Raw genomic sequence first — 27,631 nt, forward strand, 5'->3', positions numbered from 1 at the left:
TGCGTCGACAGATGGGCGCGGGACCGTGATCAAGATGGCGGCGACCGGCTGATGCGTCCGCTCTAGTGCCCTCCAGCTGAGAGGCGGGCACTAGATAGAAGGACAACCTTGGAACATGAACCTCAATGTAGATGTCGCAGGCGAGGCAACGCAACTCGGATGGTCATACAGAGCATCATCAGCCAAGGCAACAAGTGTTTCGACGAGGCGGACGATGCTGGAGAGGCTTGTCGACATGGAGCTACTTAGGATGCTTTCGAACCTTGAGCCTTGTTTCCGTCATCACGGCCGGTTCTAGCGCTGATGCGTGTGCTGATTGCAGGCGAGATGGATCAAGAGGCTCGGTGCTGTTCACGGCCAAGGCATCTCGCAGGGACACACGTGCTGGATCACGACATTAGGAGCAGACAAGTCCAGCTGCGTGAAAAGATGCCATTGATGACCTGAAAGAATATCCATGTCCGGCAGTTGGTGAGGTATCAACGACTCACTTTCTCCGAGCGGCAAGTTGGCTTCACGTAATCTGGCCGACTATCTCCATCATTTTGCCACAGTCGCGATATCACACCTCGGTGCTTCACAGCTACAGTCTATCACAGTACGGACGCCAGTATCTCGGATACGAGGCATCCTCAATGTTACCAACAACGCAAAGTCTCGGCATTTGGTTTGTTACCCTTCTGGCGGATGAGCTGCCGGGTCTTCTCCACATCTCATCAACCAACTGCCTAATCAGAGCTGCTCCATAACCAACATACCGAGATGACACCTCATCCTCGCTCGGCATATGCATGCAGCTCCGGTTGTTGTTGATCCATCATTCACAGAGACAAGGCTGATAGAGTCGGACTCGCGACGGCCAGATCTCTCTTCCAACGATTTGAACGCATTGGATATTTCTTTTTCCTGATAAAGCTTGCGCACCTCCCTGGCACGTTGGCGTCTTCCGCTCGCAGAGTCCATTTCTCGGAACAGTCCGTCTCGTCCGTCTGGTATGAAGAGCTAAGCCACCACCAACATCGAGCTTCGATTCTTCCATACCTGTCCAAATGGTCTAGCAGCTACTTGGGACACTCCGTTTGATTGATTGGCTTGGCCGCATAGACGACGACTACTACTCGATCCTTCAATCGTGCCACGGGGAGAAACGCTCCGGACACGCGCCTCTCGTCGCCGGGTCGCATTGACGGCCACGGTCCTAAGAGCTTAGCTACATGTAGGTCGATGCAGCTCAGCCCTACAGTACTCCGTACATGCGCCATGGCGGTGTTGTTGTTGCACCTAATCCGCACCCCTGGATTCAGCTCTTCACCGGGGTGCTTCTTGACTATCTATTCTTCTTCCTTTTCTCGTTCCTCTGTCTTGCGTCTTGCGGCCATTGGTCAGGCCCTGAGATCTAGAACACGTTGATTGACGCCAGCCGCCATCTTTCAGCTCGTTTATGGCATTCGAGTTGGTCGAAAACGGGGTGGCTGGGTTATTTGTAGTTGTACGTGACGGTGAACAAGCGTCAAGTCGTCTCGTCGTTCACCGCCGTTGCCAGAACGAACAGAGCCCACGATAACAGGGAGTGCCGTTGCCGGCGTAATATTTGTTTGCAAATCCACAGAAGGCATAACTTATGTCACCAATTTACCTGTACGGAATAGAATCCTCGGGCTTCATGCGGGGCAACTAGGTGCAACTGGACGCCAACGGTTGACCAGCATACCATGGGTCGATTAACATCGGAGGAGGCTGATGATGCTGGGTCTCGGGTAGGCAATCAAGCAGTGCCGTCAAACTTGGTCGAGTTCGTCCGAAGAACTGCCTCAACGACAGACTTGCAGTAGGGATCATGTACGCGTACTTGCTTGGACGAAGTAGTAGCATACCTTATTTGGCCTCCAACAGGCCTTGTCTAGGTACCTGTAGGTTGGTATTCGCTCCCAACCCGCTAGAGTAACTGATAACATGTGAAGTGTTCCTTTTAAGCGGGTATAGAAACACAACTTGGGAAGTACTACGTCCAGAATACCACGTCCCTGCAGCCGCATGAAAAGTGAAAAGTGACGAGCTTCAACATGGAATTGCCAGGGTCTACATATTTCCCCGAGCAGGACTTGGCGTGTGTGCACTTGGAGCTACCAGCACGTACTGCAGACGGCATGCCCCCTTTTCTACCGTGGTGTTTCTCATCTTCAACTTCTTCTCAGCGTTTCTGGCAACAGAGAGAGAAATAGATGGGTAGAGAAGACGCGTGTGTATGTTTGACGTCGTAGTAGACTTCGTGCCTGTTTGCCATGTGCAGTCCTCAAGGCTGCCATGCGTCGGCCTGATATAGCGCTCCCTGCTTCGAGTATCGTCTTTTCCATCGTTGATACTTTCCGCGATCCCCAAATTTTTGGTGTCTGTGGCGGCAAAGCGCTTTTCTTTGTGTTTGCCTTTGCCTTCTTGGTGTAAAACATGAAGCGATATGAAGCACCGCAAGCCTCGAGCAGCGAGCAGAGGAAAGTCGGCGATGGATGGCTTAACGCCTTGCTACCCCGGTGCCCTCCCCCGTCCGCCGGCGGTTGCTTAACGTATGACAATGATGCTCAAAGGCCTGGATACTGACGTATGGAGCATGTATGTGCCTACCTCGTAACACATGGCAGCAAGGGTACAGAACCTGCCGGGCATGATGAAGGCGCTGCGTATGTAGGTACAGTATGGCTACGAGGGAAACAGTCGGCTCAATGTTGCAACAGATTGATTGCAATGCCCAAGAGCCGGCCGCCAGCCACCGCGCCTACCCGCACCCGTCATGAGATATTGGATCCCCGCCAACACTCGATCAAATGGCGCCAGGCAGAGAGGCGTTTTGCACCATGACATGGCGCAGCTGGAAGCAAGAAAAGGGGCCGCTTCATACCCATCAAGTCAGAACCCCAGTAGCAATCGGTTTGATCGCAGCCAGAATGCACGGATCTTGCCTCGTGTACGTGACAATGGAGGGTTGGCTGAGACTCGGGGCCGTGCAAGCAGCAGACGCGATGCAACCTCGCGCGGTCTTGTTGGTCCAGCAGCCGCCGGCTCGTGCGACTGAAACAGCGGCAAGAGGCATGTGAGAGGGCAGCGACACACGCTTTGCTGCGTCCATGGGCGTCTGGCGCAGCCTGTCCTGTCGACGCCGTTGAGCATCATCTGTTGGTGGTGTGGTATTACCGGGTAAGGTAGTCGTTCAGAAACACGAACCAGTAGCGCTCAGTATTCATCAAGAGGACCCAACACCCTCAGCTGCTCTGCTAGCCAACGGGCGAGTGCTTCCGCTGGTACACGCAGGCAGCGGCTCTCGTATCGCCATCGTCGAACCAAACGAACGGCTTCTTCCCCAGCTTCAATAGTTCCCGTCCCATGCTTGTTACCTTGTAATAGCAATGCTTGTAATACGATGAATGGCACGACAAGAGCAAAAGAAGGCATGATGGTCAATTTCCCTCTCCTTGGTAGCTCCAGCTGCCTCTAGCCACTCCAGGCGTAGCGCCGCTTCTGGCCATTGTGAAACATGCAGCGACTGGGGTCACAGGAGGCAACTTGTGCATGCCGCCAGCCCAGAGGGTAGCGGTACTCAGCCCGACAGAGGCCTATCGTTGCCCTGCCGGGTACAGGGACACAGGACGACGTTTGCCGCTGCCACAGGGGCGAAGATGCTGGGCGTCTGCAGTGGCCAAAGACATTGGCAGCGTATTCTTGGGGGGTTTCCAACCACCCGCATTGGAGAAGACAAGAGGATACCGTGCTAGAATACGGTCGAAGAGGGGGAGGGAGGCGATGGCGATTTCTCGGACCGCCGCACAAGGGAAGCAGAGCAACGGACAGAAGAAACGAAGAAAAAAAAGAAAAAAAAAAAAAGGGTCCCAAGCGCCCCCCTCTTCCTCCCCCCCCTCATTTACCCTTCTGGCGGATGAGCTGCCGGGTCTTCTCCACATCTCATCAACCAACTGCCTAATCAGAGCTGCTCCATAACCAACANGTAGATCAACTGGACTGATGCCGCTGCTGATTGGTACCTGGCGCCGAGTATTTGCGCACCACGCCGCGCAGCTGCCGGTACCGCCCCCAGCCGCGCTTCGAGGTACTCCATAACACCACCTCACCTGTCCTGCACCGTCTGGCCTGCTGCGTCCCGTCCGTTCAGAGCCAGAACTGTGCTGGCTGTCGACAGCCTCTCTCTTCTGTTCTCCTGCAGTTCGCCCGCCCCCTTTCGCCTCCTGATCCCGCTGCCTCTGCAGCCTCGGCGTGCTCCTCGTGGACACCTTTAGCATCCCCGCACACCGACTGCATAATATCAAATCCGGACCGGCAGATCGCAAAAGACTGGACTGCTTGACGAGCATCGCTGCCCTCCAGAGCCAGGGGGGCGCCTCTTCGACTCTGCTTCTGCATCCTGACACTGTCCAACCCCCACCCGCATTTCAAAGCCGTCTCGACAACTGGAGACGGCGCCGTGCGCGACACTGAATCGCCTCGCCTGCAACGAGCCGCTGCGAATAGAGTAGACAGGAGAAGAGAAGAAAAGAGGAGAGAGACTAGACGACCCGGTAGAACGCCGCATACCTACCTAGAGAAGAGATAGAGCGTATAGACTGCGAGCCGATTCACGCCTCCCCCGACTGATACGACCCACGCACGCACTCAATCACACGCACGCAACACGTCGTTCGACCGTCGCCGGCAACTCGCAGTCCCAAAACCACCTCCCTCTCTCGACAGCCTCGTCGAGACTCGAAACGCAGCCTTCTCGGAGCCGGCCAACCTGAACAGCGGCTCGTGAGGCTCTCCTCCCCACCGCTCTCCCGCCACCAGACCAGCTGCCGCTACAAGAGACTCGCTCTCCTGGCACCGGCTGGACGCAGAACCCACCTGTCGCAGACAGCAACGACAACGGCAACAGCAGCAGCCCATTGAGACAGGCCCTTCGCGTTAAATGACGTGAATCCGTGCTGGCTCAGGATCCGCAGCCCACGGACAGTCTTCCGCAAAGAAACTCGTTCGCTAAACCCCCGCCTTCGGCCTGCAACCCCCCCCCCCCCCCCTTGTTTACCTCCTCTTTGTCTCTCACCTTCGAACCCCGTCCCCGACTTTCTCACGCCCGTCGTCCCTGACCTCGACGCTCGCCCTCGCCCTCGCCCTCGACCGCTGCCAGCTGCAGGCCCGGATGGAGTAGAGAGAGGTCATGGCCCATGCACCCCTGCTCAGAACCAACACGGCCCCGGTCTTCCAGTCTCATCCCAACGGCGTGGGCGCTCTGCCACCGCAACAAAGCATGAGCAGCAGTGCGCCGCGCACTAGCCAGCTGTCTGGATCAACCTATGCTGGATCTTCAACGTCGCTCACCACCCTCAACAGCGACATGACCGTCGTCGCCAATGGCCCGGTTGTGGCCACGAGCAACATCATCAACCAAAAGGCCGACGCCTCGCGCTCCCTCTACCAGATATGCATCTCGCTCAAGCAGCGCCTGGCCCAGGTGCCCGGCTTCGAGCCCTTCCTCGAGAACCTCGACCCGACCGATCCAGTCGACCCCCTCTGGAACCTCTTCCGCTCCGGCTATCCCCTCCTCGTCATCTACAACTCGCTGCAGCCGGCCGAGCCGCTGAGCGTCGACGATGCCAATGCCTCCGACTCCAAAAAGTCCAAGATTGCCATCTTCAAGTTCGTCCAGGCCTGCATGAAGGAGCTCCAGGTGCCGCCGTCCGACAGCTTCGTGATCACGGATCTGATGGGCAACGACACGAGCGGTTTTGTCAAGGTAAACCTCTGCTGCTGGTCTTGCTTCCCTTCTTCTTCTTCTTCTTCTTTGCTCTAACGTCCAACCTTCTAGGTCACTCAAGTCGTTAACTACGTCCTGGACCTGGCGGAACAGCGCGGACACCTCCTTCAGCTGCAGCCGTATCCCGATGGCGAGCCCGCTGAGGCCGGTGACGGCCCCAAGATGACCTATCGAGACCACGTCGTCAAGGAGCTGGTCGACACCGAACGCAAATACGTCCAGGACTTGGAGAACCTGCACGACCTGAAAAAGGCTTTGGAGCAGAAGGGGGTGATTCCCGGCGACGTCGTCCACCAGATCTTCCTCAACATCAATTCCATCCTCGACTTCCAGCGCCGTTTCCTGATCCGCGTCGAGACCACCAACTCCATGCCTGCCGCCATCCAACGATGGGGCCAGCCGTTTGTCACGCACGAGGAATTCTTCAGCATCTACCAGCCCTTTATCGCCAACCAGCGAAAGGCGGCGCAGGTGGCCAAGGAAGTGTTTGACCAGATCCAGCAGTCTGACCACCCCGTCGCCGCCGACTTCAACACGTTGGATGGTTTCCTACTAAAGCCCATGCAGCGACTGGTCAAGTATCCGCTGCTGCTCAAGGTCCGTAGCTCAAACCGTCTGCGCCGCTCTCCTGTACTAACTTTTGTATCCAGGATCTTGCCAAGAAGACGGAAGAGGCGGAGACCAAGGAGGATCTCCTCGCCGGCTGCGAAGCTGCGGAGCGCGTTCTTCAGAAAGCCAACGAAGCCGTTAATCGCGACCTTCTCGACGATGCGCTGGAAGAACTCATTGTCCGAGTCGACGACTGGAAATCGCACAAGATCGAATCGTTTGGAAAGCTGCTATTGCATGGTATCTACGGCGTCATCACTGGCAAGAGTGAGCAAGAGAAGGACGTACGTGCAACCGCGTTTCCCCGTGCATCTGTTCTGTTGGCAGAGCGCTAACCCCGTCGGCAGTATGAGATCTATCTCTTCGAATGCATCCTGCTGTGCTGCAAGGAGATATCACCAAACAAAAGCAAGGACAAGAAAGACAAGGCCCGACAGCAAGCCCCAAAGACGAAGAATAAGAATGCCAAGCTGCAACTCAAGGGCAGAATCTTCATGACCAACGTCACCGACGTTGTGTCATTATCAAAGCCTGGTTTGTGACGACCTCGCCGCAAAGGCTCAATCTCTTGTCTATTGGCATCCAGCTGACATTGCCCCCCCCTTTCGGCTTTAGGCTCCCATAGTGTACAGATCTGGTGGAAAGGCGACCCTGGGGTTGAGAACTTCACCATCAAGTTCCTCACCGAGGAGATGATGAAGAAGTGGGCCAACGGCCTGGAGACGCAGCGTAAGGAGAATGCGCCCCGGCTGGCTGCAAGCCCGGCAGACGACCCGACCGATTTTGCTTGGACGCGAGACAATGCTGGCGGGCTTGAGAACCCATATCTACAGCAGGAAGACGATGACGACGACGATATCGGACCCGCGACTGCTCCCGCCCAGTTCCCGATGCCAGCGTCCTCGTTCGGAGGTGCGATCCCCCGTACAGCTTCGAGCTCCAATCTGAGAGAGCTGAGGCAGCGCTCGGTCACCGCAGAGACGTCTGCGACTCTGGCCAGCATCGCCAGAGCTCCCCCGCCACGCTTCCCGATGCCGATGCCACCACCTCCCCCGGTAGCTCCCCTGAGTCTGCAGACCGCAAGCAGCATGTCCATTCCCTCGCCGGGAATCCGCGGAGGGGACAGCTACTTCTCTCCCATTGGTGACTCGCCGGCGTCTTCTCGAACCAGCACGACCAGCGGCATGTTCCCACCGACCAGCTACCCGTTCCCCAAGTCGGGGACGCCCCAGCCCGGCTGGGACGAGAACAACCGGTACACCGCACCGGCGATGCCCCGTGCCCCATCTCGGGACGGTACGCCCCCCAATGCCTATCCAAACAGTCGAAACCCCCGTGGGCCTTCTCTCCCTCCCATGTCGACCCAGAGTGGCAACAGCAGCCTCAGCAGTCTCAACAACCTCAACAACCTCAACAACCTCAACAACCTCAACAACCTCAACAACCTAAACAACCTCAACAACCTCAGCCTAAAGGACAGCAACGCTGCTGCTGCTGCTGCCGCTGCCGCCAACGGATCGCAAAGGAGCCGCTCGTACAGCACGCCCGACGTGAATGCCCAGGGCCAGCGACGCCAGCCCAGCCAGAGCAACATCCCCGCCGTCCCCGGCATCCCCCTACACCTCCACCCCGCCCACGACAGCTCCATCCCGAGATCACAGACCGGCTCCCCCCGAAACGATGCGCCAGCACCAGGAAGGACGAGTACGCAGAGCCCCGGCGCTCAGGGCATCCGGATGCACAAGCACTCCCACTCGGGCAGCATGGGCGGCACCATGGCCCAGTTCCCTACCCAGCCCATCTACCCTCGACAGACGACACCGGGGCCTGCGATTGGCGCCAACGGAACGGCGGGCTCAAGGACCGTATCGCCCTCCGCCGCCCTCTCCCAAGGCATGCTTGCCCATCACGGTATGATTCCCCAGGGCATGATGCCCTCGACCATGGGCGCGGGAATACCCAACATGCCAGGCATGCCACAGAACCCGACCCAGAGCAGTTCGCTCACGAGCCCCGACGTGGCCATGCCGACGCAGCTCAAGGTCCGCGTCACTTGCGACACTGGAAACTACATCACGCTCGTCGTTGCCTTCAACATCACGTACCAGTCCCTGGTTGACCGGATCGACGCCAAGCTAGCGAGGTTCACGAGCAGCAGCATTGCGCAGGGCGCGTTGAAGCTACGCTACCAGGACGAGGACGAAGACTTTGTCACCATTGAAAGCGACGACGACATCCAGATTGCCTTTATGGAGTTCCGCGACGGCATGAAGAACGCGTTCAACCCTGGCGTAGGAGAGATAGAGCTCTTTTGCGTCGGCGAAATGGCGCCTTGAGCCGGCATCGCCCTTCGAGCATTTCCCTGTGAAAGAACGAGCGCCCCCCTTGATATCATAGACGGAGCGACTGCCGGGACAGGAAGCATACTTTATCCACAGGCTGCCAAAGAGCATCCGCGTGTTTTGGTGTATAGAGCCATTGCATAGCCAAGTCTTTTTTTTTTTTCTGTTTTTCTTTTTCTTTTTTCCATTAGAGAGGCACGAGTTGCCATCATATTGACGACGGTTCAAGGCCCCCTACAAAAGATACCTCATCATATAGACACGACACCACACGACATGTGCGATCATGACCAGTTTTACTTATTGAATTTATTATCCCGAGACTCCCACTTTGGTCACTCCTTCGCACTATTCTCCCGCTGCCGATGGCCTGTTTCATTCACCACCCGTTTTGCGAACCGCAACCGCTGGGCTCGAACCTTGAAAGAAGAAAAGAGGCAAATTGAAGCACAAGATGTCAGATTGGCTTATGCGATGGAATACGCATCTCTTCTATAACATCGCGGCATTTGTTACAAAATTACAAGATGCATCAAAACAGATCTAGCGAGAACAAGCTTACTGGACGGTGTCTCACCCATACATTCCCTTTTACATTTCCTTTACCATTTCTCTATTTCATCTCTTTACTCTGACTATTATTTTGGAACACACCATGTTGAGTCGAGATGAACAGATATATCGAGTTTCCTTTACCGTCGTCTTTTATTTATCATGGGATCTTATGGCGCTAGTGGGACAAAGAACGGAGGTCATCACAAGGAGAAAACGAAGGCTGCTCGCCTTTTCTTTTGCCGGGTTTTTTCTCCTTTCCACCCCTTCTTCTTTACCCCTTTCCTTGTTGGGTGGGTGACTTTTGTTCTTTTGTTTGCTTATTTTGTGCGTGCTGCTCGTCTGTTGCTGATTTGTCTTGTTCTTCTGTTGGTTAGTATTAGGTTTTACTGTCTTGCCGTCTTTTTTTTTTTTTTTTTTTTTTTTTTTTTTTTTTTTTTTTTTTTGTGTTCCATTGCGATGAGGGGGTTCTTTGGTTGTCGTTGGATTGTGTTTTTGGTGATTGGGTAGTATTGGATAGACCGAGGGGAGGACAGTGCAAACAGAGATGGTTGACGGAATGTGCTGCGTTGCTTGTGACGTGAATATGTGAGGGTGTGAATGGGTGACTCCGTGAAGCAGGATACTTTCTTTGCGTCGTGAGACAGGATAGTAGTTCATCTGCGGAATTAATTTTTTTTTAGTATGAAGATGTTGATCTTCTCAAGATGTCTTCTTGTATTCTACTATTCGTACAATGACGCACTCTATTCCCCTCCCCTCCCCCTGTGTATAAGGCTCCTCCATGATGTTGTACATTTTTACTTAGTACCTTTTGATGAAACTTTTTTGATATCGTCAAGCGTTTTTTCCAAGGTCCCAACGCCGTTTTTTTGAAGTAAAATCAGAAGTCCTCCCCCTCAGCGCTGCCATCTTCTCGGTAATCATTCTCTTCGACTCGTATGCTCGCTTCATCGTCAAGATATCCCCTCCTTGGGGGCGCTGTGCTGCGAAACGCTGTTCCGCATTGTTTGCCTCTCCGGAGGCATTTCCGGCAAGTGTTTGACGAAGTCTGGCCTTCCCTTGCTCTTCCTCTTTGAGAAAAAAAAAAAAGCTATTCTCTTTCGGTTTGCTCTCCTCCAGTCGTTTTCGGCAAGACGAAGTCGATTCAAGCGCAGATATACCGACGTAGAACCCGCCCCCCAATCCCTCATGTTTCTCATACAACTCTCTCCAAGCAGAGACCCCTTCTCTTTCTCACACCCCAATTGCTCGTCCAGACATTGACCGTTTGTTCGTTCGTTTGTTCGTTCGTGATTTCGATTTTATTTTTGCTTCTTCTGGCTGGTGACGTACTTTTGCATCCTCGACAAGTGGTAATTAATCGTGTTCGCCGGCGCAGGCGGAGGCTTCGGCCCGTCCATGCACTTGCGCAGCTGGTTCTCGATGGCGGCGCATCCGGCGGCGTTGTATCCTGCCGAGGCCCAGCATGCTATTCACACACACAGAGAGAGAGAGAGATTAGCATTTGCTCTTCCATCCCTTCTCTTCTCTATTCTTCTGTTCGCTTCAAAGGGGACGAGATATATCTCCATTGGATATTGGAAGGGGAGGCGCATACCGAGGACGCTGGACATGATGGCGATGCAAGGGTTTTCAGGCTGCCGCTTGGGATTGTGGACGCGCAGCGTTTTGAGGGGGGGCAGACGGATTGCCTTGGCGCCCCCGGACATGTTGGGCAGTCTGCTTCGGCTAAGAGAGGACCCGGAGAGAGGGAGGGAATTGGGAAAAGCTGGTGAGGCTAGATTTGGTCGTTTTGGCGATCTTTTGGAGATTGCGATTATGATGGAGAGAAGCTTCAAGTTGGAGAGGTGGGGTCACGGGAGTGGGCACGTGATACTTATTTTGGCTTGGAGATAGGCACTGTACACAGTGGCAGCTGAGCTGGATTCTTCCTTTCTTCTTTATACGGTACGGGTACGTCGTGATTGGCCGTCTCTTGCACTGATTTGCTTACCTTATTTGACTCGCCTGCTTCTTGTGCCTTGATTGTTACCATTCTGGTGGTCCATCGAGTCCGTCATGGCACAGAATAATCGCCGCCTTTGCACAGTCATTGTCACCCCTCTGGCCAACAGTTGACGTGGTAGCAACTTTGTATTGCTTCGTTAAAGGTTAGGTCAGAGCCATCATGAATTTCGTTGCGGTTTAATACTCCCATGTATCAAATCAGAAAATGTCCTCTTCGCCAATCACCTCGCTCTACCCAGCCTACGTAATCAATAGTTCACTCCTAGCCGGTACCTTGATGCATCCTGAAAGAGCCTCCAGTCCTGGTACCTAAGCGCTCTCTCCTATGCTTCTCTGCGGGAGCTTAAACAAAGGAATGTCCTGGCGTCGTAGATCCTGCAACTCCGTCAACGCAATTCAGTGATACAGCACAAGCGATTCAAACTGTTGATCTCTAGCATCGACCCGTCCCTCTTACACTGTACCCAACGTCCATCATGGCCCATTCGCGAGGCTCGCCTTGATACACTTCCTACTTCGCCCGCAACCTCTTTGCAAAACGGGCTTTCGTTCTTCGTCCAGTCATCTCGTTCTCATCAGAGCAACATAGGGGTATAAGTCATCCCGTGTCCTTCCCACGTAGCATAACAAAGAAAGAAATCGAAGCATGTCGAAAGCAAAAGATATGAAAAGTTGACCAGACCAACATGCTTTGTAGCAGTTCCCGCCATGTGATGCTCCTCCCAAACTCCACGAAAAAAAACTCCGACGCCGAGTGTCAATCAGCCATGCACTCGTACGAAGATGAGTGAGAAATCAAACCAAACCAAAAACACAATCGCACGTGTCCATCAGTCAAAGGTGCCAATCCGCGGTCCAAAGTACTCGCCCGGCGCAAGATGCTTCAGCGTGCACGCCTGGCCCTCGCAGCCCATGTCCGACGCCGTGTTCCCCCACCAGTGGAACGGAACGTCGGTGTATTGCAGGGCAAAGAAGATGATGATGCCCGAGATGGCGATGCCGCACGACCAGGCCGCCGAGAGGACAAAGTTGTACTGCATGCAGTCAGCAAAGTGAGCCCCGCATACATCGAAATGCGGCGTGAGGGATCCACGGTTTGGGGGCTGCTTACCTTGGACCAAAAGGACACAAAACGAGTCTTGAGATAGACCCAGGAGATCCAAGCAATCGGCACAGACGGCCACACGTACGACATGTTGTACGGCGCCCACACGATGCCGCCGTACATGATGGCCACTGGGTGGATTTGCCGCGTCCAGGTCCACTGGGGAAACTTCCTGTTCAGCCCCCAGAAGAAGACAACCACGATGATGCCCAGGGGAAACCCAACCAGAATCTCCGTGTACTGGCCAGAGTGACCGAAAATCTTCTGCGGACCAACCGTTCCCCACAGCACAGAGGCAGTGAAGAAGGTGTTGACGCCGGGGCAGGTGAGCTTGAACTGGGCATCGGGCGTGCAGACGCCGTCGATGCCCTTCATCTGGAAGTTGAGAACGCCGGTGCAGATGATGGTGCTGATGAAGGTGGCGATGATCTGGGCGATGAAGGTGTGGCGAGGGGGGATCTTGACGTAGTGGGCGAGCTTGAGATCGTTGCAGAACCACACGGCGTGCGCGCAGGTGACGTAGCCAAAGGACTTGAAGTAGTTCATGGCCAGCGCGTTGCCGTCGACCCAGGATCCGCCAATGAACTCGGCCAGCACGTTGAGGGTGACCTCGATGCCCGTCATGGCCTTGATGATGCCCACGGGAATGACAAAGACGATGCAGAGCGCCAGGCCGTAAAACACAACGCCGGGCGACGTGTTCGTGTCCCACCCAGCAATGCCAGCGATCCCCAACGCAATGGCAACCACGAGGCAGATCAAGTACCACCACTCGGGCACCTCGGGGTATGCCTTCATCAGCCGGTTGTGGACGTCGAGGATCTTTTCGTCCTTGATCGGGTTGGTCTTCTTGCGGAAGCTGGCGAAAAGCGACTTGAAGCCCATGATGATCTCGTGGCGGTGGTAGAGCACGGCATAGGTCAATGTCGACGTGTAGATGGCAAAGAAGAACATGTAGATGACGATGTTGCCGGCGCTCAGGAACGGCGGCGAGTACGTCTTGTACTCAGTGGCGTTGAACAGCCCCCGGTCGTCGACGGCGCGGCTAATGTTGTACAGCTTGCCGAAGTGGTCAAACACCCGGTTGCTGTTGATGGGCAGGTAGCCGGTGTCGTAGACGTTGCTGTACCAGAAGGCGAGGACCACCCAGAAGGAGATGAAGACGCCAAAGAATCGGTTCAGCGTGCTGTAAAAGGGAACCATGAGGGGGTCGGCCGAGTCCCACAGCAGGACGTTCCAGTCAAAGGTCGGAAACGGGTTGACGCCTAGGCCATGGTTGATGCCCGTGATCACATTGAGGTCGCGGTTGTGGGGGGCGATCCAGGTCAGCCAGTTGAACCGGGACAAGGCAGTGAAGATGTAGTTGGGGAACCAGAACCAGACGAACATGGCGCCAAACATGACGTAGAAGAACTTGATGCGAGAAATCTTCCACTTCTTCCCAAAGGGGCCCTCGACCGGGGCATTGGCCTCGTTGTGGAAGGCCTTGTTGAGGGCAATGGTCACGAGAGAAGCCGGCCACACGCAGTACGACGGATAGACCAGGAAGCGGCGACAGATGCCCGCCATGCCGTACCCAATAAAGTTCGTGGCCAGGGCAATGAGAAGCTGGTAGGCCACATGGGACGCATAGGGCTGGTTAAAGTACTGGGGCAGATACTGGACCCAGATGATGTTGTTCGTGTAGGGCGTGTTGTAGGCCACGTTGGCCATGATGGTGATGAGCATGTGTTCTTTTTTCGAAAAGGGTCCCGGGTTGAGGGAGTGGTATGTGCCAAAGAGCGTAAAGCCGACGTCCGGCAGCCACGTCTCGCAGGCCTTGCCCACGGGATAGGACAGCAGCTGGGCAACGTTGGCCATGACGCGGATGGCGGGCTGGCGAATGTCGAACAACTGGTTGATAAAGGCCAGCAGGCAGCTAAAGGCCAGGCCAATGGCCCAGCTGCGGATGGTCGAGCAGGGCGTTGTGGGATCGTCCTTGTTGCTGACGACTGCGCGCACCTCAGCATACGGGCTGTTGCTGGTGACGAGGGCGGCTTCCAGCTTCATCTCCTGGATCAGGTGCTGGTGCTTCTCGGGGTTCGAAAAGACGGACTCGTTCTCGAGGAAGGCCTTGATCTTGTGGATGATTATGGACGGGAAGTTGTGGTCCTTTTCGTGGACGCGGTAGACTCGGGTCATGATGTCGCGGACTTCCTGGAGGGTGAATCGGGAGGCGAGCTCCTGGGCCTCGAGCAGGTCGTCTTCGGTGACATTGAGGTCGTGCTCGGTGGTGTTTTGCGGAGAGCAGTAGTCGCGGTCGTCTTCGTCGTAGGAAAAGGGCTCCTGAGAGGGGCACGCACGAGAGAGTCAGCGCCGAGTCGCAATTCACTGAGGAAGCTGGAGGAAGTAATAGAGATTTCCATGGAGTGCCATTCAGGCAAAAACAGGCAAAGGTATGGAGGGGGTGGGAGGGGAGGAGATATTGAAGAACAAGGCCGAGAGAAGCAAGACAGAGGTCTCAAGAGCCAGCAGAGGCGAACGACGGTGCCATGGCAGCCATTCAACCCAAGGCCGCTTTCCTCATTCCTCCATCTTGGAAACCCGGCGGTGATGCTTGACCGCGTCTCGACTTGTGATGCAGCCCGCGCTACAGAGAGAGCAGCAAACCACCACCGCCACCACCACCATGAATATAGCCGGCGGCGCAACGCAGAGGCAAGCGGAATTGCCGTGGCCGAGGCGTCCTTACCGAAACAACGTCCTTGATCGTGTCGTCGACGATGGACGGGCGAGAGGAACTGGGCGACATCTCGGCCACCCGGCCAGTGGCAGCGGCCTTCTCGTCGTCGCTCATGACCGTCGATCAGTCAAGGGAGGAGCCCGAGCCGGAAGAGCGACGAGGCGGAACGATGCTCTTCGCTCGCGCACTCTCGGTTCGGGCAGGGAGAGAGAGGGAGAGGCGACGTTGGAGGCCGGCGAGGCCAGTCGGACAGGGCAACGAGGCAGCGGAGGGGGGGGGGATGGCCGAGGCTGAAGAGATTGATGGCTGGCGGAGGGAGAGGCAGAGGGAGGGAGAGGAAAAAACGAAAAAGGCCAGACGAGATGCAAGGCAAGGCCGACGAAAAGACGCCAACGCAGACGCAGGGACGGGATGGCGGCGTCTGGGGGGGACTGCGGGCGCTGCGTTAGCGGGCTCGGGGCCCTTTCGGGGGGTGGTTCTGGGGGACTTCTGGGGCTGTTCCAGCGGCTGCCGTCCACTGAGGGCGCTGCTGGCTCTGGGGCCACAGGCGGTGGGAGGTACTCCGCAGGTACTGCCGCCAACACGGCGACCCGTGCCGTACCTTGACCAGCGGTAATGGCGGGAGAACAGAGGGGCAGAACTGCAAGTTCTTCGGGTTGCAATCTGGGACCGGCGGTACCTGGACGGTACTTTCTTCTGGCAGCCGAAGTCAATTGATTGCAACCTGGAACCTCCAACCTCTACCTACCTATGATCGCATCAGGTTGGCGAACGGCACACTTGGCATTGCAACAACATCCCGGACAAGGTACATTGAGAATAGCCTTTTCTTACGAGTGGACGCAAGTATCGCAACTGTCACCCTCGAAGAACTGCTGCGCCTCAATTGCCGGATGGAGCAGGCAGGTGGTACTTGTCTCGCAACGTCTGACTCTGGTATCTTGGCGCTCAGATCGAGAACTGGGAGGTTGCGGCTACAGGATGCTTCCCGATGCTAGTGGTTTCGGTGCGGCATCGTGGGAGAGGTCAACAGCCATCCGAACAGACCGAATACAACTCAATCAATGCCTTGTTACTATGCTGCCATTTCCCATGTCCTAATCACACCTCGCATTTGCCATGGCTAATCTCAGCCACCGACTCGACTGCTGGAACTCACCGTGGTTGGCGTGGGCTGCGGAAGCAGGTCTTCTTCTTCCCTTGCATTCTCACATGCCCAAACCTATTCAGCAACTCTTGCTATTACCTTCGTCTCCCATCTCCCACTGTTCCACTTCCTTCATCGTTTTCCCCCTTTGCTGTGTGACCCCCAAAGTCTCTGCCGTTTGTGCTGCTCCTCAACGGCAAAATCGGCTCCTGTCTGCTCATCCCTAGTGGCGAGATGGTCCATCACGCCTTTCGCTGGCCGCCCGCCTCTCCACTGGCCGACACGGGCATCAAGAGCGTTGCATCGTCTCTTCTTTTTCAGCTGCACGTCTACCTAGTTTGCTGGATTCCATGCCATGCATACATACATACACGTCTCTACATAGGGACAACACTTGTTCGCTGACTTACTGACACCCTCCGGAAACAGGTACACAACTGTCTACATGAGGGAACCAACAGTACCTTCTGTCAGCTTACATGCTTCTTCATCTTCACAGAAGAAAGGCACAAAACGACCTCGCGCCTCGCTTCTAGCGGCTCCTTTCGAAGTCTATCCGCATGCTCTACCTACATGTAACCTTCTCGCAACCTGGACGCTAACGGGGCTGCTAACCGGCACACGGCAGCCGTGGCTCGTGGCTCGTCGTCGAGGTCCCACCGGATGGCTGGCGATCGGCTTGGACGGCACGCAAGAGCAGCTCCAAGATCAGCTTCTTCCATCAGTCATCGGCCGGGCGGGCGAATAGGAAACCAGCGTCGGCGTTTGATGCTTTGCTCGACGACAGCTGCGGGCTGTTCAAGCTGCCCGAGACCTGCCATTGAGAACAGAGTCGTGCAGAGTTCCGAAGTCGTCTGGGTGCATTACATACAATCCAGTCCAGCACCGCGACCGGGGGCCGCGGCCGGCCGTCAGGTATTGGTACATGATCATGGCGGAGAGGCATCTCTGTGCTTCGTTTCTCCATACCAGGTGCCAGGTGCCACAAGCGTCATGTCAGGTCATCTCGCGTGCCGTCGTGGCCCATAGAGGTCTCAAAGGGTAGGGCAACGATGCTGCGGCAACGCGATTCTGTCTCTGACATTCATGCCGCCCTTTCAGCATGAAGCTGAACTCGATGGTCCTCCGGCTCTCGCTGCTGTCGCCAAAGGTGTCGCTACTCGACAACGGGACCCTGAGCAACTGCCGCCGTGGTCCCAGCACTCGGTAGTGACGGCTCCATATCTATGGCACTATCGTGCGAAGGACAAGGGACAGAAGCAACTCCACTGCCGATTCCGACCCGTGGCCATGCAGGTTGCTGTCATCCTGGCCGTTGGTCATGTCGGGCGGGTTTCGGCATGCCATCGCCTCCATGCCAGTGTGACCGGTTCATGCAACATCCAACATGATAGAGACCGTGCTTGGCTTGTGAGTTCGAATTTCGTTCTCAGCCATCAGCCATCCATCGCTCGCCGCCTCCACGGGCAATTACGCATACACCCTCACTCAGAGAAACACGTGTGCTCCATCTGAATCGACGTGGCTCCTCTACCAGTCAGAGAAGAAGAAAGACAGCCGAAATACTTCCCCAGCTTTTCCATGTCCTTCCCCATGTCCATCTCAGCGTCGGCTCCACCCTACCGACTCGGCAACTTCTCCCTGCTGACGCCTTCACAAACCGAAGCGCCCTGGTTTCTAATTCTCTCTATGATTCTCCAAGGTGTTTATGAAGACGGAGCACAAGCATCGACCACCCGCTGTTTGTTCAATGAAGCCTGCATGGTGTATTGACGTGTTTCCGATACTGTTGAGTGCACGGAGAAACATCTCAAATCAGTCAGATACATCCTGGAGATAGGTATGAGGTCAACGGCAAACTACCTACATGTAACAGCCTGGCCTAGTCGCGCCTTGTCACATTCGGTCTGCGGCTCTTCTGTGGCTCATGTGTGAATGAGACGAACCAAAACAGCTATACAGTGACCTCCGATGACCTGAAACTCTGGAGTTACATGGAGTTACACTGATAGTGAAAAACTCTGCTCAAAGCTGATCATGCCTCGGAAGTGAGTACGTCCAAAGCGAAACCGAGGGTTGACCGAAGCGTATCATCAAGCCGTTCTTCTTGCCGCATACTGCGCCGCATTCATCCGCTCACAAAAGAAGAGTTGAATGATGTATGAGTTCGACCTTCGACGTGGGCCACGCGTTCTTCCTTTTGCTTTGAGCTTCAACGGTAGGCGAGCATCCCCTTTGCTTATGAGCTTTCAAACGCTCTGATTCGTTGGAAATCGACCCCTTTTCAATCTTTCGTGACATAATCCAGGGTGCCATTCCGAGCACGGTTCGATAGACACCAGAATCAACCAGGAAATAGATTGAATTACGAGGGCGCCGACCGATGAACATGCTCCCACGGGCGGTCGCTGGTAGAAGCTTCCTTCTGACCCTTGTCCTCGCGAACCACATGCGCGCTGAATCTCCTCGTCATCTTGATGCCGGCAAACATGAGCTCCTCCACGCTGTCGCCTTCAGCATCGCATCGGCTGGTCCGCCCTCGGCCGCTGCTGGCCAGGCCGTGCGATCCGAAAGCGTAGGTCTGGCCAGGCTTGCTCGTGGCTGTCGTGGCTTTTCCTCCCAGTCCGCATAATCGAAGAATTTGCCTCGTGATGGGAACCCAGACGATTGGGAGGCCTAGTCAGTCTCCGAGTCAGAAACTGCTATAGGGGTATACAGAGGAGAGCGACCCGCGGTGGCTGGTTCGGTTGAAGATATAGACGTACAAGCACACATGATTCCGACATTTGTCTCGACAAACGTCCAACTGTTGGATACGGCCTGGTAATCTGTCCCAGCATTAGTATGCTTGGATAAGGGATTTCGCAATGAGGGAATCGTTGGTAGTTCTTGGACTGACAAGTCTGATCCGAAGCTGTCGTCTGCGGCGACACGGTAATCATTCGAATAACCGTGCAAGCAATGACAAACACACCAAGACTAAAAAGAGCGCAAAGCAGCAGCTTCCTCGCCAGCGGCAGTTGAAGTCGTCGGATCTCGTTGACCGGCAGCCCGATGATCAGAATATCCGTCACAATGTTCAAGACGGACGTCGCTTTTCGTTTCCCCCAAACAGTCAGCAAGGGCTCAGACACACACAAAGGGGAAGGGGGGTTAACAACACGACTGCCGACCTCCCCACGGTCGTTTGATCGTCAAAACATACAATACCAGATGCTGATGGAGTTGACGCAGACGCCGGGCAACGTCTTGCGCCAGGCCTTCTCGATGGGCTTGCAGGCGAAGACTGTCAGGAGCACGGCGGCGAACGTATACGCGACGGTGACGCCCACGACGCTGATGACGGCGATGCGGAACTTGTGGCCGGGGAAGATGCGCAGGTACAGCATGCCGAGGGACGACTTGGTGAGGCACGTCGCGACCTTGTAGAGGATCTGGGCGGCAAAGAACCACTACTGCTTGTCAGGATCTCGTCCTTCCCTTCCTTGGTTGTCGGTCGTTTTCTAGGGAAGAGTTTTGTTGGTGGTACCTTGAAGGCGAGGACTTTGTGGTCTTGGTCGATCTGGTTACTGTGAAGGCCGAATCCGTTTCCAGCTTCTGTTGAGTTTCTCTTCTTGTTAGCCGTGAGAGTTGACGGCGACGCTTCTGGAGTCTTGTGACTTGCAACAAAGGGGAACAGCAGCTTTACCGAGACGAACCTCCATTGTAAGCAACCGTCATGCAGGCGGAAAGAGCCTATCGAACAAAAGGACCAAACGGACAAGTTAGGCGATTGTTCCATCTGGCAATACATACAAACAGTATGCAAAACAAAAGATAAGGCATCCATACCAGCGCCACCACGATCAAGACATCATCGGCCCCAAATACCTTGGTGTGAAAGTGTCTCGTCAACAGCCTCAGTATAACAAAGAAGCCGGCCAAGCACACAAAGATGATGGAGAGGTGAGCCAGGTTCTCGCCTCGTGGATTCGGGTCCCCATCGTCTATAGCATCACGCCTACTCAACAACGGCCCGTCGATACCGAGATCGATCATGGCATGCGAGGCGGTGCGTGCTCCGGGAGATGAGAATGTCGGGGGAGGGGAGGTGTCTCACAAACACGCAAATCATGACATTGTTCTCTGTTTTTTTCTCTTTGTCTACTCGCGACAGCGAGTGGGATATGCGTGGCTTATACATACTATAGGCATGGCCAGCGGATGCCGTGCCTGTCCAGGAAGGATTACATTCCTGTCGTTACATTTGCATTCCATACCTTAGACTGGGGTAGCCGGAAAGCAAATTTAACCGCCTCCCGCCGTCCCTTGCGTCGTTAGGGGCTGGTTGGTCTGCTGATAGCAGTAGTAGTCAAGTCTATGAGCGAACTGCAGGTACTTTGGAGCGCTGCTGCTGCATCAGCTCGGGGTTTGATGGATCTGGGGGCCCCGTGCCACAGAGTCGTATTGGCGGACGGCTGTCTTCCGTTCTGTGTTGACATGATACTACTCTGCGAGTCAGGTAGGTTTACTGTTTGTTCTTATAACGGAGCAGCTGTCTCTCTGCGGGATGCAACATGATCTTCTTCTTAGATTTGGCAGAATACGAGAGCTGCTTCGCTGTTATGCTTCGCGTGAAAGAACGTTGTCGATTACTTTGCCTCAAGGCGGGCAGGCTTGTTGGACATGTAGCGGACTAGTTGTTAGTCTCTCTTCCTGCATGCCAGTCGTCAAACTCACCGGAAATAGTTTCCGTATACGAGGTACCTCGCTAATCCAAGCATGGGTCCGGTTTCCCAGGCCTCGAAGTATCCTGGCGAGAGAGTTCAGTCACTATCATCTGGCGTGAGCTTTCATTCTTCTTCTTCTTTACGACGTCTGTGGTCCTGTTGAAGCCTTGAATCGGCTCCATGGTACGAACCGAGGTGCCCTTTGCCAACTCAGGACGAGAGGCCTAGTCCTACATGAAAACACTATCCTACTCTTTGAGGTAGTGTAGTCGATGCTTTCGACGCGAAGGCGAGGACGCCGCAGTATTGAAAGGCTTCATGAACTAGGCAGGATGAAGGATTTAGTTGAGTTGAGGCTCCTTCGCATAAGAAAATGACTTTCAACGGCCTCTTTCTCCCCTCCCCTCCTAGCAGTTCAAAAGAACCAGGCATCTCTAGAACCAACAGAACGAAACGTCCCCTTCAGGGCATCTACATACTCGGAGGAATCACCGGAATCCTTCGCGGGCGTGCCAGCGGGTGGAACTCTGCAGGGAATTACCAGAAGGCCTGACTGGAATCCTTCGGCCCTCCCGCCTGGGTGTCTCCGCGGCCGGGATGTTACTGTGCAGACAAGGTGATAGAAACAAAAGGTGCCCTCTAATAGGCCTGAAAAATCGGCCCTCTGCGACCTGGGAAACGTCCGATCTGCAATAGTTCTCGCTTGTTCTGACAGAGCTGTTGGTTCCATCGTGTTGGTGCAGGATAGGACCGGCTTAGCTTCCTAGCTGGGCTAGAGGAGCCAGCTATAGTTCAGGCGAACGACGAGTGTGCAATTACATGCGACCTGGACAGCCTTTTACCCGTCGAATGCAAGAGGATCAGAAAGGCAGATGTGGGTTATACGGCTTGGGCCTGGCCGGAAACCTTGGAAATTACCATCTTCCTTCTCTCGACAGGCATCGCGAAGAGGAGTCCATGTACTGCAGCTGGGCAGGCTTCGGAAGTCAAATCGTAAATCGCAGATATCTGTCTTTTCTAATCTATCCTTCCGGAAGATGAAGGGGCTGCGTTTTAATATCCGTGTGACTGGGAACAGTAGGCGTCTGATGGATCTTGTCCCTCGACAGACTCCTCCGGATTTTCGTGCTCAACGAGATATAAACCGGATCTTGACCATCCTTTATAACGTCAAGAGACAAAAAGGCCTACATCTTACCAAAATAAAGACGTAGAGTGGTGCGGCATAACATTGATGCAACAGAAGTATGAAGCACTACTGGCATATGACTTCATCCAAGTCGAGACCGAGAGGTGGCTAATGTTCGAAGACGTTGGGCGGCTGGCTCCAGGCGTTGGGTTTTGTGTAGAGGGCTGGCGAGGTCTACGAGAATAGCATGCAACTATGTGTCTGGATCGGGACGTGTACTCCTCAGGCTTATGGACTTTGAAGAGTTCAAACTCTCTTTCTACATTCTGGCACCCGCTCAGCGTAGGTATAGAAGACATTGGCCGGATTGGCTGAGATCGGTTGTCAACCGTCAACTTATAATCGTCAATATCCACTACTCTCTTCCACCAAGGCAGAGGGCAGCCGATACAAGGGGACAAAAGGCAATGGCTCAGTACAAGTGGGCAGCTCGATACCCAGTTGGAGCAGCCTCTCTTTTGTTACCCAAGGTCGAAACCATGGAGCCGGTGCTATGGGCGTATCGTAGCAATTACAGGAACTTATGAGCTGCTGTGACGCTATTGGATCGAAGGACTGATGAACACGTTCGGTATAGACAGGAGAAAGCCGCGACGCTTCTTTGAGCATATGGACATGAAGCATGTTCAGCTGGATTGTAAGACCGAGCCGTCTGTGTAAAACAGCGAACAAAGATCTGGTCCCACCGACCCCGTTCACGGTCTGCAACCTCAACGGACTCTACTTAATGTTCTGAAAAATAGCTGTTCTCACATAGAAATTGGCCGTAAAGGCAGCAGTTCGGCCGCGGAAGCTCCCAGCTGCAAGCACAAGTTCACGATGCCGAATCCCGCCACTACTCCCTCAACTTGGTTCCGCTTTCGGCCAGGCCCCCCCAGCCGGAATTCCTGCCAAGGTTGCACCAAAACAGCATTCACCCAACTTAAGGTGACATTGTCTCAAACATAATCAAACAAGAGTAAACAAGGGCCTTTCTCTCTACACTCTGTTCCCTGGTTCAGTTCCAGTGGCTCCTCCCAGCTACTGGTTCATACCTAGCAGCAATATCAACCGCATCCCCCACATGCTTGTCCTGCGAATGTTTTCCTTCACACGGGTTAGCTTGACAAGAAGAACATGGGAACCTGATTCAATTCTCCCCAATTGCAAGATGAGTTGTCGCAGGTAGAGTGTGGACACTGGAAGAGAGTGCTTTCGAGAGATATAACTGCGCTGCCAAGCACCAATCTCTCCGCAACTCGGCTTGGAGAAGTCGGACAGTAAACTGGGAAGAATTAGCGACAACCATCGCTTGCTCTTGTTGTCCTCGGGATCCTTCCGAGTGGGAACAATGCGGTCGCCTTCTCTCGTGCTGGCCGGCCTCGTGGCTTGCGCGCAAGCTCTCGACACGGTTCAATACGGCGCCTTGTGAGTCTTGTTTTCTTTCCGTCGCGGAGCTCTCACGAACTTATTCTTCCTCTCCGTCTTCCCTCAAATATCCTTATCCCTCTTCGTCTCAGTTCCAGTCCCAGTACTCACTCGTCTTGTATGTCCATCCACTAACAAAGTCGCACAATCCCCAGCTTGGCCACGGCCACCTACTCAGTCGCCAACCAGCTCGGCTTCTTCACCGAAAACGGCCTCAACGTCGTCTACAACCAAGTGCCCAACAGCACCGCCGCCTTTGCTTCCATCCTCAGCGGCGAATACGACATCCTGACGGCGACGGTGGACAATGCGCTCAACTACCGCTTCAACCAGAACCAGAATGTGACTGTCCTCGGCCAGCTGGATCAAGGGCCGGATCTTGTGCTTGCGTCGATTCCGTCGATCACCAGCATCGACCAGCTGAGGGGGAAGCCGATTATTGTCGATTCGCCGCTGAGTGGATATGCGTATCTGCTGCAGGATGTTTTGGCAACACATGGCCTGACGCTGGCTAACAACGATTACTACTTCATGGTGAGTCGAAGGCCAACTGGAGTCGTTTGGACAGACACAGCGCTGGCACAGCAACATATCTAACCATTGGTCCCTTTCGCCTTTGCATAGACTGTCGGAGGAACTCCCTCGCGATTCTCGGCCCTCGTCAACGAGGCTCTCCCCAACGGCACCGCCGTCTACGCCACCATCCTCACCTATCCCTTCACCGTCGAGGGCCAAAACCTCCCGGCAGGCCAGGCTCCCAACATCCTCGCCCGCATCTCCGACGTCGTCTCCCCCATCACCTCGAGCGCCTTCACCATTCGAGAGTCGTCCCTGGACGGCAAATCGGAAACCGCCCTCCTGACCCGCTTCATGGCCTCCATGTACGCCGCCAACAAGTTCCTGCTCAACCCCAAGAACAAGCAGTGTTCTGTCCAGGCCCTCGTCAAGCAGCTGGGCGTCTCGAAGGATGTTGCCGCGCAGGAGTATGCTTCTGCTGTCAACGGGCTGTCTGGGGAGGTCTCGCCGCCGCGCAACGACTTTTCCGTCAGCCAGACGGGCATTATGAACGATGTCCAGATCAGGCTCCAGTTTGGCGGCTTCAGCACGCCGGCGGACTTCAACTTTACTGCTGCTTTGGTTCCGGGCAGGGGAAAGCTCATTGACTACTCTGTCAGGAATGCTGCCATTGCGCAGTACTGGAAACATCCTTTAAGGGGCAACTGTACTGTTCCTCACTGAAGCAAGACGAATAGAGCGTAACGTGATGTCTGAGCTCTGTTTCCGCATCCTTCAGTTAGAGTCATATACCTTTTAGACAGTCAGTTTACGCTATAGCTCGCGCGCTGCAAAGCTCTGATCACAGTTGAAGTCGCTTTGATTCTTGCGCGGTAAGTGATGCCATGGACATCGAGTCCTGTCTCTAGGAATTGGCGTACGTGCTACCGAAGGGTCCCTGCTTCAGAGACATGCGCTTCACGACATCTGATGCAGTAGCATGTTGATATGTGACGTGAGTAGCAGAAACTCGTGGAGTCTTTCTCAACCCCATCTGTTGACATTTTGACAATCGCATGTCGCGTAAATGATTCGTTTGTTGGCAACAGAAGCTTTGTTTGATCGATAGTCGAAGACTCCTTGTATTGACTCCGGCACCTTTAGAAATGGAAAGTTCAGGAAAGATCTGTTGACATGTCAAAGAAAGATGATATAGAACCTCAAGCAGGAGTTGCTCATATGCTATCTCAAGTGTCCCATAGCGAGATGTCTGAGCCCAATATGCGGCTCCGAAGCAGGAGAAATGTTCGTTGAGATGCTCTCGAGAAGTATTCAGCGAGTTAGCAGTATAGTGGTGGAAGCAGCATACTCAACACGCTTCTGGTACATTTCTAAAAGCATTCACATCCCTCTGATAGCGAAATGTCGCTGAGTGAGCAAACGGACAGAGTTCCACTGAAGAGTCATTTGGTCAAGCAGACTAGGGAGATATCTCAATACTGTAGCGATGCTCTGGAGGTATCTACGCCAGCAATTATATGACAACAGATATTGCGATCCAAAGCCTTGAGCATGTTCCAAACCCAGTTGTACGTCATTGATGGCATTAATCCTCTACGAGTGTAAAGCCTCGGTCAGTTCTATATTTATCTCAGAGCAAGTCACGATACTGAACAGACAATCAACTCATTCGACCGGCGCGCAAGTTGATATCCGCGAATAAAGACAACAGCCATTTGCAGTCATGTAGTTGGACGGACCAACACATATTCCAACCGAGCCTCTTTCAAAGGTCATGCCAACTCCGAGTGAAACAGTTTTAGGAAGGCTATAGCAGTTCGGAGTATGGTGACCGATGCTTGGTCCTGATGTAGCAATGGAGCTTCTCCGTCTCGGAGTTCAGATGACCTTTTTGGTGACTAATTCTCAATTAATATAGATCGTGATTTATGACACATCGGAAATCACTTCTGGAAGGCCTCTTGACATCGAGATCTACGATCCGAATCGACACGGGCATCAAGTCAGAGACTCCAGCCACTTCTCAGCCTGAGCCTGATGGGATACGAGGTTTGAGAGTAGAAGGGTCAAATTTGGAAGCTTTAACTTTGCCACACGCCTAGAATAGAAGGCAAAGGCAGTATTGTCTTCATTCTTAACCCTGCCACCACCATGGAGAACAAAGGTCTATCCGGTGGTCATCAAGGTTCTGGCACCCGATGTATACTCCCCGAACCTTTATATGTTTAAGTAACTTTCAATACAATTGCATAAGGTACTCTACGAATACACGACAAACAAAACATAATTGAAATAACAGCAAGCAAGAGACACCATCGCCTTGCCATCTTGCAAAACGCAGGGCTTTGAAATAAAACATGAGGTGGCCGAAGTACACCAACACCTATCGTTTTTTCAAGCGGCCGGGAAATAGATACTTGCTTCCCATCGTATTGGATTGTCGTCAGCCAAGGTAAGCCTACAAGCAGCGAATCTCATGATTCGTGAGCCAGCCTGCTGTGTGACAATACAGAGCGTGTAAGTGGACACTTCACGATTCTGGATACATGCAGTTACTTTGTGGAAGCGAAGTTGAACATCATCTACAGCAAGCAGAAACACTGTAGCATTCACGCAGGCCCCCACGCGGGAAATACACTGGGATACCAACACGAAAGTTCTGCGTCGTTGGACACACACACAAACACCCTCTCGCGCAGTATGCATCTAATTAAGGGCCGCGGCTTTCCCAGGGCCGAAAGCCGACAGTTCAGCGTAGCATCCAATACCACTCACCCAGGCAATAACATGCACATGCATCGGACCGGCTCACGGGAAGCGTCTTGCTGTTGGAGACTATCTGAGGGTGTCGAGATATACACTATGCATGTCTAAGCAGTGCCATCGACGAGATATAAAAAGAAAGATACCACCAATTACGGCGCATCAGGCATCAATTTGCCGATTCATCGGGAGTAGTAGGACCAACTCATGCCAAGGGCAATCCTTCTCGTCTCCGGCAAACTACAAACCCCAGCGGCATTGTCGACTCCTCTTCACTGCCGTTGCCGTGACATTCCATTGGCGTTGATTGGGTCCTGGAGAAGCACGAGAGCAAGTGAAAGGATTCAGGGCTGTCTATAGATGTCACGCACTCCGACCTCGTCGGAATACTGAAAAGTTCCCATCCTCGATCATGCAGATGTGCTGCCGCACAGACGGAGGCTCGCTGAGAAGTGATACGAATCCCGGCTTGTGTGTGTGTGTGTGTGTCCTCCCCGAAGGCCCCCATCTTCGCTTATATGCAATGCTACCTGCTTTGCATGCATGAAGAAAAAAACGAAAAGGACCCCAAATGGTTCGGAAGAGAGACTTACGACTGTCCCGAGGGAAGGGGTGGGCACCCATTCAACCGGCATAACGCATTGCGCAACCTGCAGACACCGAATCGCTTGTCATATTAGAGACCTGCTTCTTCAGGGAAAAGCCACCAACGAGAACAAGGCCGGCCTCCCGTTTTCACTCTACAGTATGAACTCGTCTCCCAGAT

General features: G+C 54.2%; 6 protein-coding genes across 6 annotated transcripts; 3 read left to right on the forward strand and 3 right to left on the reverse strand.

Moving 5' to 3' along the window:
* Positions 1–5,197: 5,197 nt before the first annotated feature.
* CCMA1212_006545 (Rho guanine nucleotide exchange factor scd1) lies at positions 5,198–8,739 on the forward strand (the record flags this gene model as incomplete). Its single annotated transcript, XM_073703760.1, has 5 exons — positions 5,198–5,773; positions 5,846–6,391; positions 6,445–6,687; positions 6,751–6,937; positions 7,019–8,739. The coding sequence occupies 5 exons, from the start codon at positions 5,198–5,200 to the stop codon at positions 8,737–8,739; spliced, it is 3,273 nt and encodes a 1,090-aa protein (XP_073557746.1).
* Positions 8,740–10,601: 1,862 nt separating this feature from the next.
* Positions 10,602–11,009, reverse strand: CCMA1212_006546 (uncharacterized protein; the record flags this gene model as incomplete). The annotated part of the gene is made up of 2 exons (XM_073703761.1): positions 10,602–10,768; positions 10,898–11,009. 2 exons carry the CDS (start codon positions 11,007–11,009, stop codon positions 10,602–10,604), a joined length of 279 nt encoding a protein of 92 aa, XP_073558061.1.
* Positions 11,010–12,137: 1,128 nt separating this feature from the next.
* CCMA1212_006547 (Sexual differentiation process protein isp4) lies at positions 12,138–15,248 on the reverse strand (the record flags this gene model as incomplete). Its single annotated transcript, XM_073703762.1, has 3 exons — positions 12,138–12,341; positions 12,419–14,737; positions 15,144–15,248. 3 exons carry the CDS (start codon positions 15,246–15,248, stop codon positions 12,138–12,140), a joined length of 2,628 nt encoding a protein of 875 aa, XP_073558060.1.
* CCMA1212_006548 (uncharacterized protein) lies at positions 15,175–15,750 on the forward strand (the record flags this gene model as incomplete). The annotated part of the gene is made up of 1 exon (XM_073703763.1): positions 15,175–15,750. One exon carries the CDS (start codon positions 15,175–15,177, stop codon positions 15,748–15,750), a length of 576 nt encoding a protein of 191 aa, XP_073558056.1.
* Positions 15,751–18,646: 2,896 nt separating this feature from the next.
* On the reverse strand, positions 18,647–20,319 carry CCMA1212_006550 (uncharacterized protein; the record flags this gene model as incomplete). Its single annotated transcript, XM_073703764.1, has 6 exons — positions 18,647–18,957; positions 19,047–19,109; positions 19,181–19,375; positions 19,487–19,733; positions 19,811–20,062; positions 20,113–20,319. 6 exons carry the CDS (start codon positions 20,317–20,319, stop codon positions 18,647–18,649), a joined length of 1,275 nt encoding a protein of 424 aa, XP_073557849.1.
* Positions 20,320–23,509: 3,190 nt separating this feature from the next.
* Positions 23,510–24,825, forward strand: CCMA1212_006551 (uncharacterized protein; the record flags this gene model as incomplete). The annotated part of the gene is made up of 3 exons (XM_073703765.1): positions 23,510–23,586; positions 23,742–24,120; positions 24,211–24,825. 3 exons carry the CDS (start codon positions 23,510–23,512, stop codon positions 24,823–24,825), a joined length of 1,071 nt encoding a protein of 356 aa, XP_073557850.1.
* Between the last annotated feature and the right edge of the window lie 2,806 nt (positions 24,826–27,631).

The sequence above is a fragment of the Trichoderma ghanense genome, assembly GCF_004382785.1.
Source record: "Trichoderma ghanense strain CCMA-1212 chromosome Unknown scaffold_7, whole genome shotgun sequence".
NCBI classification, from domain to species: Eukaryota; Fungi; Ascomycota; class Sordariomycetes; order Hypocreales; family Hypocreaceae; genus Trichoderma; species Trichoderma ghanense.